We start from the raw sequence: 12,013 nt of genomic DNA on the forward strand, positions 1-12,013 counted from the left end.
CCCATCTCTCTAAGATGATATACACTGCCAACATTTTAAACATTTCCTTCATTGTAAAACGTAAAAAAACAACAATTTTTTATACCATGGCCACAGGAATTCTCAATAGTGATTGGCATGGGAAGTGTGTATTAACTTTAAGTAACTGGACAGTATGACTGGACATACTGTATATTATGTATGTGTTTGATTGCAGTCCTAAATTAATGCACCAGTATTAAACTATAGGTTGCTATAGTTGTATAGTTTGTGTAACCACCTACAAAAACCAAAAAAAAGGCCAAATAGCTGCAGAGGGAAAAAAGGAGGACCAAAGACGCGACCAAACACCCCGAAGAAAGTAAAGACATGTGGGGAAGTCACAGGTATAGTAATAGTGAAAGACGGCAAGGGAGAGAGAGACCCCTAGGAAGACCGTTTTAATATCATATAGCAGAGTGCTGTAATTGACAGCAATCAGTAAATTTCTCGTTGTCTCAAACAACCTTTCTCAGACTCCAGAAGTGCCAGTTCTACTTTATCTGTTGCTTGTCAAGGCGATTCTCCAGTTACTTCCACAATGTCAACCAGAATGTTCTTGACTGTTCTCATGGGTTGATGAGTATTTCACTGCAATTTTTCCAGTCAGTCAGTCAGTCTATCACTGACTGGTTTGTATGTTTTTTTTGTGAGAACAGCTTGCAGCAGAAGCAGTAAAGACTATTGAATGAAACAAATCTTTGTCTTGAAATATGCCACCCAGGTTTTCTTGATTTTCTCTCCATTCAGTAATTTTCTTTGAATGCAAAAGTGGTGGTTGTAGTATATGCTTGAGAATAAAAAAGAACACAGGGATCTTACCAATGCTGTTTACTTTAACAGGCTTACATTGGAACAACAACATGGTTTTCAGCAGCCGTCTTGATACTACGACAGTGCCGCCTAGCGGTATAAAGTAGCGGGTGCATATAACTGATGGACACAGCAGTGGTGGTGGAGGCAACTTCTCCTGTCCTCTCTTTTTGGAAATGTAAAGTATGATTATACCTGACATGGCCTTCTGCTGACGAACTCTGTCCTTACTGTAAAACAGTACAGCTGGCCGGTCAGCAGAATCTGTAGGCGCTGCATTGATGGACTCATTCAGGATATGTTTCAGTTGATGGGGTGTCTGCAGGCTGTAGAGTAGCAGCACAGTATGTTTTGCTTGTTTTCCCTTCACCTGCAGGATAATACAAACATGCTTGCAAATTTAGTTATTAATCCTTTAGGAAGGATATACAATGATCATAAATTAAAACCCATCAGGCATTTAACACATCTAAAGCATAGATATTAGATAATGGTTGACCAGTACTTTTCCAATACATGAATAAAAAAGGTCAAGAATCAAGGTTTACATGATTCTCTGATGGGAAAACATTGTGCATTGTACATATGCGCTAGGTTAACTATGTATATATGCGCAAACTGAGTATCTATATATGTGTGAGGTGAGTATATATGAATGTGCGAGTTAGAGTGTGAATACATGTTCTAGGGGTGGGAGGGTAAGATCCGTTGTATAGTGGTTAATCCTCTTGCCTTTGGTGTGGAAGATCCAGGAGCAATTCCTGCTCACTGCATCTATCATTGCAGCAGGTTTTGGGATTATGGGGACATGATAACAATCTTTTAATTTTGGGGGCGATAAAGTGACTGCCAAATCACTAAATGTACATGGAAGAGGAAAGTTTTTGTCCATTTGATAAGTAGGTGAAACGATGTTAGCTATCTAACTATGATTCTTATCCCTGTATGATTGCCAAATAATAATGTCGTTCAGCGTCTTTTCAGATGAATGTTACCTAAGCTGTACCCTTGTATGGAGACGTAACGATATTATCAGGTCGTGCTGTCTGTCAGCCTCTCAGCTCTACAGGAGCTGCTGCTGAGTTTGTTAACTCTGAGAAGAGGGAAATACTGCATTTTCCGTTCTAGAAGGAGCAAATTTAACTCCTGTGACAGCCCACTGTAGTGAGGGAGGAGAATCTGCCAATCACAGACTGGGAGCTGATCAAATAAAAGCTACAGCTAAATCAATAAACGGCAATGTAATATGTTGACAGCAAAACAAGTGAAGGTTTATTACTGATGGAATAACTCTCTTTTTATGTGTAGTTGAGTGGTGCAGTGGCAGAATCAACATTTTTCATGCAGTAGGTTCCCAGTTCAAATCCCAGGCATAAGAAGTTACTTTACATTTTTGGCAGAGGATAAAAGTGTCTGACAGACAGCATGGCTGGCACTTCTTACTTCCTGAAGCCTCCATTTTCAGTGCACATGGCAAAATTGTGAGCACACAATGCTGTGAGCAGTGCTTTTATTTGTTCATTCTTACTTTATTTTTTTATTTGTTACCTCAAGTCAGGAAATGAGGAAGGACACACACCGGAAAATCTTTATTGGGTGTGAATGCTGCAGAACATTTATGCTTGTAAAAATTTTTTTTTAACTTTTATACTTTTTAAACTATTAAGCTTTTTGTGCAATTTTTTTACAATGTAAGTCAATCGAGAAATCTTCAAATCCTTCTTAAACTTCTTCAACTTTCAAAGGCTACTACTTCTGCATACTTTCAGCTACATTCACCATTTCAGCTTTAAAATGTTCACACATCTTTAAGCTATAATGCTTGGATTCAACTTTTTGATATCTTTTACAGTTTTTTCACAGTCCCTGTTTTAGTTTCATAAAGATTTCTGCCATAGTCAATTCTCCTCAACATTTCTTGACCAGAGCGGAACGTACCAGTTTTAAACTCCCCAAATTGGTCCCTTTTTTCAACTTTATCCACACAAAAAATATATCACATCATTCACAAATGCCTTCTGCCGCTGCCGGTCAGGTCATTTCGCTGATAAGACCTATAGTTTTGTCTCTAGGGATGTTTGTTTGACAGAAAGTCTCGGAAGGATTTTCCTATCTGTCTCTATTGTAGAGCTGGTTACCTTGGTGACGTAATTTAGCTGATTAAAGATGAAAGGACTGGGTCCTCTTTTCTGATTGGTGGACTGAAGTTAAGCTATTTTCTGAACACCTGTTTGTGTCCTCTTCACTGAACACACACACACACACACACACACACACACACATTAAAGGAGACTTATTAGGCTTCTTATATTTTCTGTCTTATCTATAATGTTACATGGTTGGATGTTCATGTTAAATGTGGCAATCCAGTTTAGCATCAGCCTTCAACAGCCAGCATTCACACCGAAATTTCTCCAGAAATTCCACTGTAAAACTCCACTGTCTAGTTTTATTTATTTATTTTCCTTTGAGGGCAACCAGTGGAACCAACCGACACCTCAGCATGTATGATCCCCAACTTGTTGGGTAATATGTATGCAACATGGAGTAAACTGTGGTCTTTGCGTGAAGGTCGGATGCACTACACTCTCATGGCAAGCTACCATGGACCATGGTGTTGTAATACCATAACTTTTGCTGCTTTTGGTGTTATGAAACATTTAGTGACACCTATTTACTAAAAGATTTCTAAATTTTTACACTATGGATAGTATCATTATTATTATTATTTGTAGCTGTAGGTCTAGTAGTATCAGTAGTAGTTGTCATAAAACAAATGTACAACAGCCAAATGTAGCCCTCTATAACTTACTAACTCTAAATTAATGGCTCTTCAATTTTTCAATTTTATTTATATAGCGCCAAATCACAACAACAGTTATCTCAGAGCACTTTTCATAAAAGAGCAGGTCTAGACCGTACTCTATGATGTTATTTACAGAAGCCCAACAATTCCCACCAAGAGCAGCACTAGGCGACAGAGGCAAGGAAAAACTTCCTTTTAAGAGGCAGAAACCTCGAGCAGAACCACGGCTCAGGGTGGGCGGCCATCTGCCTCCACCGGTTAGAGAGGGAGAGAGAGAGAGAGAGAGTGATGGAAGGAGAGAGAGAGGGGAGGGAGGCAGCCTACACAATATACACACAGAGGTACAGACAGTAAAGGTGATGTTGCTATAGACTGAATGAAAAATGGTACAGATATTTATAGTAGTGTTAACGATAATAATCGTAATGTTAATGATTATAATAACAATAATAACAATAGGACTAAAAACAATAATTGTAGCAGATGGTGTTGAGCAGGAACACGGGGGCAGCAGGTGACCCGCAGCCACAGATCCAGACTCCACAGCTCCAGAGCCAGAAAACCTGCAGGAAGTGATAGGAGGAGAGAGGAGAGGGACGAGAAAGCACAAGACTACCAGAAAGGGGAGAAGTTGTGTTAGTAACATGCAATAATGGGATAAGGTTGCACACAGAGGGAGAGAAAGTAGAGGAGAGAGGAGCTCAGTGCATCATGGGAAATCCCCCGGCAGTCTAGGCCTATAGCAGCATAACTAAGGGATGGTTCAGGACTCACCTGAGCCAGCCCTAACTATAAGCTTTATCAAAGAGGAAAGTCTTAAGCCTACTCTTAAATGTGGAGATGGTGTCTGCCTCCTGAACCCAAACTGGAACCTGGTTCCACAGGAGAGGAGCTTGATAGCTGAACGCTCTGGCTCCTAGTCTACTTTTGGAGACTCTAGGAACCACAAGTAACCCTGCATTCTGAAACATCATTTCACCTACTTATCCTCATGTCAACAAAGTCAAATGATAGATTCATACCTCTGCATAACCATTGAAGCGCATCTACACAATCAGGGAAGACCATGTGACCACAATGTAGGCAGTCATCTAACCTAACCCTGTGTTAAAAGTCAATAGATGTGGTTAAGGTAATGGTAGTCATACTGTAGGACAACATACCAGTAGGGTTTGACACATTTATCACCTGCCAATGGCACTGAAGCTTTACTATACATGTGTCCGTTGTGGCTTGTCAAACCCATCCACCATCTCCACACCATTACTTTCTGCCCCTCTGTAGAACACACAGCTTGCTGCATTGGCACTGAATATTGGACTGCTTTAGATTAAGCCATGATACCATTAATGCTTTGCACTTACCAGTGAGTATGATATTCCGCAGAAAATGCAAGGTAATTCAGTTCAGACTTGCTCTGTGTTTTTGAATGTGGTTGATTAACAATGCAACTCCTGTTTCTTTCAGTCTGCCAAATTATTCAACTATGCCAAATGGGAGAAAACCTGCAAAACTCTTTTTGTTCTGTTTGCCATAGTGTTTATGGTAACACGACTGATCATCTTCCCATTCTGGTGAGCTCATATATGAGGTGTGTGTGTGTGTGTGTGTGTGTGTGTGTGTGTGTGTGTGTGTGTGTGTGTGTGTGTGAGAGAGAGAGAGAGAGAGAGAATCTGCATATTTATGTGTATGCATGAGTATGCTAAATGACAGTAAGCTCTAAAGCAGGGGTATTCAATTAGAATTCAAAGAAGTCCAGTTAAAGAAAAATTTCCCGAAGCAACGGTCTGGAACATCATAACGACTAACTTGCGTTATCATTCAATTCAATTCAGTTCAATTCAATGTTATTTATATAGTGCCAAATCACAACAGTTATCTCATAGCACTTTTCATAAAAGAGCAGGTCTACACCGTACTCTGTAATGTTATTTACAGAAGCCCAACAATCCCTACCAAGAGCAGCACTAGGCGACAGAGGCAAGGAAAAAAAATTCAGTGCCATAATGTATAGCTTTATCAACATATGTGTTTAGTCAACAACAGACTGTCAAATTAAATAATATTTCAGTTTTCACATCAAACGGGAGGGATAATGAATAATAACTACTCTAATAATAAAATCAAAATTTAAGTAAACTAAAATATTTTTAGAAAAAATGAAATACAGTGGTTCAATCCCTGGCTCCCCCTGGTTGCGTGTCGAAGTGTCCTTGGGCAAGATACTGAACCCCGAATTGCCCCTGGCGGCTGTTCCGCCAGTGTATGAGTGAGTGTGAATGTTAGTTTCTGTTTGAGCACTTAGGCTCAGTGAGTGAATGTGTGTGACTGGTGAATGCAGATGTAGTGTAAAAGCGCTTTGAGTGGTCGAAAAAAGACTAGAAAGGCGCTATACAAGTACGGAGCATTTACATTTACATGAGCCAGCATTCCCAGTGTAAATAACACCTGTGCATGCTTGTGAAATGCCGGAAACTCAATGCTGGCTGTCATTATCCATCGTTATGTCCTAGGGTCCAGGGACAACCTGGAGGCAACATAAGGTGTGGCTCCCCACTCTTCCCACTCCCAAGCAAGACCAGAGAACAAACGGAAATACCAATTAGCAGTTTTATTTTATTCAGAGATGAGCAGTGCCCAAAACAACAAACAAAACGACTCTAGGCAACCTAAAACTTCCCTAATCCAAAACAAAATGTAAAGAAAAGACAAAGCTCCAAGCTCCAGAAAAAAGGTACTCAAACAGAAAAGGGTTTCTAACTCCTACTAATACTGCTATTAGCAAAACAACACAGCTACAACACAGAAAATCTATGTACAGAAAACAAAATGGCTAAGGCCATCAAATCAAGGTGGTCACAAATGATCATCACTAAATGCTAGTGATGGCAGTGCCACGCTGAAGCTTTGATAATTCTTCAACATGCTTTGGCACGAAAACCCCCCGTGACAAATGACGTTCAAAGCAGCAACTGCTTCATTGCCTGAATGAATCACTGACTGGTTCGTGGTCCAATCAGGTGATTCGCTGGAACTTCCTTGAGTCTATGAGTTTCAAGTGGCCTTTTATTGTGGCCAGCCTAAAGTACACCTGTGCAATCCCCATGCTGTCTGCTCAGCATCTTGATTTGCCACACCTGTGAGGTGGATGGATTATCTCAGCAAAGGAGAAGTGCTCACTAACACAGATTTTGACAGATTTGTGAACAATATTTGAGAGAAATAGGCCTTTTGTGTACATAGAGAAAGTCTTAGATCTTTGATCGTTCAGCTCATGATGAATGGGGGCAAAAACAAAAGTGTTGCATTTCTAATTTTGTTCAGTATATTCATTCAGCCAGTGAGCAGTTACCACTGTGTGCCTAATTTGAATGGCTGGAGGGAGTAACTCTGCCACTATAGACAACTCTGAACATGCCAGCACAATACATTCTAACTCTCATCTCGTCACATATGGGCGCTTGGTCAAGACTCCTTGGCGTCGCTTTTTAATGCCCTGGGTTACCTCTTTAACGCCACGGTAAAGTTAGCAACAATAACGTCCAGTCAAGATACCGACGATATACTGGCGAAGTCCAGTTGGACTTTCAAAATAAAACTACTGTTTAACCTTGTTGTAACAGCATGTGGTTTAACATTGTCCCACTGTCACAATTTGGTTAGGTTTAGGTACCAAAACTACTTGGTTAGGTTTAGGAAAAGATCATGGTATGGGTTAAAATGACTAAAATGACTTATGTTGCATAACTAAAAAGAATTAGTGTTGATGTTGATGACTTCCTGCTGTTGCTGCAGCTTACCTTAAAGCATGGCGGTTAGTGTGTCAACATTCGAAACAATCAAAGCTGTTCCCTATCTGAAAGTATTTTTTCGGACACCTTCCTGGGGTGACCTGATGGACTAGGCATTTAAGGTGCTGACCAAGCAATTGCAACGTCCCAGTTCAACTGTTCCTCATTTCTCACAACTCTCTACTGTCAAGCTCTAATACTGCCAAAAAAGAAAGCAACATATCTGATTATAACACAATACAACTGAATGGCATTGAATGAACACCTCCCTACAAACAGTTTCGAAACAAACTGAACAATAGAATATTCACAAAGATTCATTGCAGACATCCTCGATGAGACTGCATTAAGCGGAGGTGGATCTAATAAATTGAGTACATATGAGAGGTTATATTCGGTGAAGACATCTTAGCCACATGATAGCACATGATAAAACTCAGACTATAGGTCTGAGACTCTAACAACATTTCATTTGTTCAGATAAAACACACAACATAATATAATTATACAGGACTTAGGTTAAGGTGCTGACTTGTTTCTATTCTTCTCTGTTTCAGGCTGATTCACTGTACATGGATCTACCCTGTTCGCCACTACCCCGCCTTCTTTGGCTACTACTTCTTCAACGTGATGCTGGTGGTCCTTCTCTGTTTGCACATATTCTGGGCCTACCTCATTCTCTGCATGATCAGAAAATTTATGTTTGGCACTGTAAGTCTGCTCAATAAGAATCGTCTGTCATCAGCCAATATTCAAACCATTAGTCGACTAGTCATCGTACATGTATGATAGTTATTTATTTATGTATGTTTTGGGGGCATCTGAAAATGATTTGGTCTCCTGGACCCGGTGTGTCTTCGTCGTCCCCAGAGTAACAGTCCTGGTAAGAGCCGCTGTTCTGTATTCCCTGTCATCAAACTGGCCTCCGTCGACCTCTGGGGCTGTGTTCAGTCACGATCCATCTTCACTAGGAGGCTCCTGAGCTCGGTTCCATTGCCCACTCGCTCAGCCCTGGTTCTGGTTTCAGATATTGTTTTTTTTTATTTTAATGGCTATTCTTCTTATTGATATTGTTATATTGGTGAGTTGTTGAGTATTTTTGCTGCTCCCTGGCACCATTCCTTGCCCGCTCAAGTCCAACTCTCCTTTGCCAGTGATGTAAACAAACACTCCTCCTGGCCAGTCCAGGTAAAGTCAGCCTGTATGACCACTAACTGACATCTGGGGAGGAAATAGAAGGCTAATAGTAAAATGACTGTCGGAACTTCCTGTTTCAGCTTGGACCTACCATTCTTCCTGTAGTTACCAACATTTCAGGTGGTTTCAGTTTTGGTTTTGAGACTGTCTACACCTAAAACAATGTGAGTTGTCTTTTCAAATTCCTGAAGCAACCTGTGTTTAATTTCACCTGACAAGTATCCCTCATGGCAGCGTAAACGTCTTGACTGTCAGGAGTCAAAGGGGATGTAATGTGACATTAAGGGTCAGCAAAGTATGTGACTCTATCATGGGACACTTTACACTGTTTCCCATTATATCCAGCACTCAACATTAGTCATTATTAACCTAGTAGGTTTTGTTCCTAAACTAACTTTAACGAAAGTGTTGAAAGATTACATTTTAGAAGGTACTGACTAACAGTGTTGTCCTACTGATACAGGAAAACGCCAATACAGGTCGTTTTGGGAGGCAACGATGTTCTCGTTTAGTTTGGAGGACTTGTTGTCAGCTTTCTCCTCTAAATAAAAAGGTTTAGATAATCGGGATAATGATGGGAACTACGTCTCTTAGAGGGGATTCAGGTCTTGCTGAGCTGATTTTTAGTAGACAGTCCCTTTTAGTACTGATCATCATTTAGCAGTCGTTGGTGATTTTATATCATTGTATCCATCTGTATGCAGTGTGCTGTGTAAGAAACAGCCCTTTAGCTACCAGGGACAATTCAATAATACCATTACAGTTGTTGTTAACACATGATTATTTCTGACTTTGTGTGAAGAAATATGTTTGTGACGAGAGGTGAAAGCTCAAGCTCATTGTTCGCTGCTGCAGCTCAGGTTGCAAATCTGCTTTCTTGTGTTCGCTTTGCCCTAGGCTGCTGGCTCTACCAGCTGCTTGTGGTATTTGTTCCCTCTCCCAACTTATTTTGAAAGCATTTTACCAGATATAGCACGTGGCTTAAAAGTCAATGAGTCATCAATCAAAATTGCTTTGTTTCTCTACATCTACTGTATATTTCTCTTACTTAAACCACAGCTGACCAGAGATGAGAGAAGTGACAATGAAGAGGAAGAGGAGGAAGAAAGCAGCCTGACAGAGGACGAAGCTGAGGAGCAGCACAAACTTGGCAATGGATCGGCAGTGGATGAGAAGGACAAGAACGGCTGTTTTGGATGCTTGTCTCCACCAGAGAACATCTGCCGGTCAAAGACTGTGTACTGATTCAGCCTTAGGATAATCATTAGAGTCAAAGATGTAAGAAATATAACAATGGTTAAAATATTTTCATCCAATAGGAACCAAAAATATAAGAGAAACGTGATTTATTCCTCCAGATGCTGTAACACGACCTAGCCTTGCTGTTCTCACAGTGCTTTGAACTGCACAGGCAGAGAGCAAGAGGCTCTGTTCCTCCCCACAGTGTTGTCACAGGTCAAAAGAGAGCAGCACGCAAGCAAACCCCACTGTGTGCTTATTGTCCTATATAATTTGTTCTGTATTGTTTGTGAAGAGCAAAGCTGGTGCGCTGTGGAACATGAATTGCTTATTTAAGGCCACAGGGGGGATGATTGGGATCTAGTATTCATAGATGTCTCCAGATAATTGTGGGCTTGGTGGGGTGTGGTTAGATGGGTGGGAGTGCTATTTACAGCAACAAATGAAATCATATGAGATACGAGCGCACAGAACAGTAGCGTAAAAGCATTCTTGCGAGTGGGAATTTCTGCTCCACATGCACAGGGCTGTGACGAGCACTTGCTCGACCCTCCCTACACACTAGTAGCTGCTCAATACTCGCACACTTGTAAAGTTGACTTTTGAGACTTTGGAGACAGTGATGGAATAGACAGCAAGGCTTCTGGATTCATTACAGAAGTGACTAAAGTGTGTGAAACTGTGGCAAAATATAGCTGGTGTCAAGAAATGAAACAGCCGCCTCACTAACGGTTAAAGCCGTAGAATGGAAAACTGTATTTTCCTTGGCATGAATAAGAGTTAAGTACGTGGAACTGACATACCGTGAGCCTCAATCACCATTGTTTTTTCCTTGATATGTAAATCCTGCGCATATAAAGGATTCTGGAAAAACAGGAGTATGCCAATAATCACTAGATGTGATTTCTGGGATCATTTAAAGATTCAGTGTGTAGGTTTTAGTGGCATCTAGTGATGAGGGTTGCGAAGGAAAAATCTATGGTGGCTGACACGCTCTGTCGATTTTTGTGCTAAATAATACGTGTGGTCCTCTATTTGTCCAAACTTCTCTTCTTTTCTTACTGCTTGAAACATGGCGGCATAACATGGCGAGGTCCATGTAAGAGGACCCACGGTGTACAGTATGTAGCTAGAAATGGTTCATTCTAGGATAATAAAACATTATGTTAGGTTCATTATGTAAGGTCTATGTAAAGTCAAAATTGACATATACCAACCCACGTTCCAGAGAAGTGGTCATTCCATCACTGAGCTAGAACTGGTGGTTGCTCAGTACGTCTCGCAGAAAGTGCTTTTACGGTTATGAAGGAAAGGTAAATATTTTCTCGTTTTCCCTCTTAAGTTCGCTGACTGCTCTGTCTCAGCTCTGTGATTTAAGAAGTTTCCTAATTAACAGATAGCTTTACTTGTTGCTAACACTACAGTAACCGCTAGCTGTTGCTAATTGTAGCTGCTGCTAATGGTAGCTGCTGCTAACAGGAGCTGCTGTTATCAGCTGGCTCTGAACTAGCGGTTCAAAGCATCTGTACTAATGTTAGAGGCCTAAACGCCACACATACCAGAGCACCAAGCTTCCAATCCAGCCAGAATCAGCAATAGGACCGCTAGCTGCATGACAAACTGATGAGCTAGCAGCAGCTGATGATAGTAATAGTTAGCAGCTAAAGTAACTGGTAACATACAAACTCCGTAAATCACCAAAAGTGGAGGCAGAGCAGAGTGCATCAGAGGGAAAACCTTAACTCAGCACTATGCAGCCAAGTCCCACCCCTCTGCTGTGTTCTAGGAAGTTGGCCTTTAGGGATGGGGCCTCAACAGAGTGTTCCGACACAAGGTGAAAAGAGGTAATGAAGCAGTAAAGAGTATGAGAAAAATAATGTGTTCTTTAAACATTAAAGCATGTAAACAATTTCTAGGTAAAACCCTAAACACAAGTATGAACCTTTTATTTTGTATTTTATTTGCTTCAGTTCTTGAACTCACCCTGCCTATATCTGGGACAGGTGTCTATAAGGCACTGCCTTTAATTCCTTTTGCACAAAACTCTTGCTCAGGAAATTGACTTAATTGTCTTTGTAAAATTAACTTCACGGATGAATTGTGGAGAATCTAACTGATCTAAAGTTGTGTAGCATGTCCATATTGACAA

General features: G+C 40.8%; 1 protein-coding gene across 1 annotated transcript in view; it reads left to right on the forward strand.

The window, feature by feature from the left end:
- Positions 1-11,790, forward strand: part of cers3a (ceramide synthase 3a) — a 36,874-nt gene extending 25,084 nt beyond the window's left edge. Inside the window, exons 9-11 of the mRNA XM_038694004.1 lie at positions 5,105-5,211; positions 7,986-8,139; positions 9,685-11,790. Of these exons, the coding sequence (XP_038549932.1) occupies positions 5,105-5,211; positions 7,986-8,139; positions 9,685-9,870 (447 nt within the window). The 3' untranslated portion in view covers positions 9,871-11,790. The remainder of the gene's footprint in view (positions 1-5,104; positions 5,212-7,985; positions 8,140-9,684) is intronic.
- Positions 11,791-12,013: the final 223 nt, after the last annotated feature.

The sequence above is a fragment of the Micropterus salmoides genome, unplaced genomic scaffold (genome assembly GCF_014851395.1).
Source record: "Micropterus salmoides isolate LMB-PRFRI ecotype aquatic unplaced genomic scaffold, ASM1485139v1 Ms_hic_scaffold_3, whole genome shotgun sequence".
Taxonomy (NCBI): domain Eukaryota; kingdom Metazoa; phylum Chordata; class Actinopteri; order Centrarchiformes; family Centrarchidae; genus Micropterus; species Micropterus salmoides.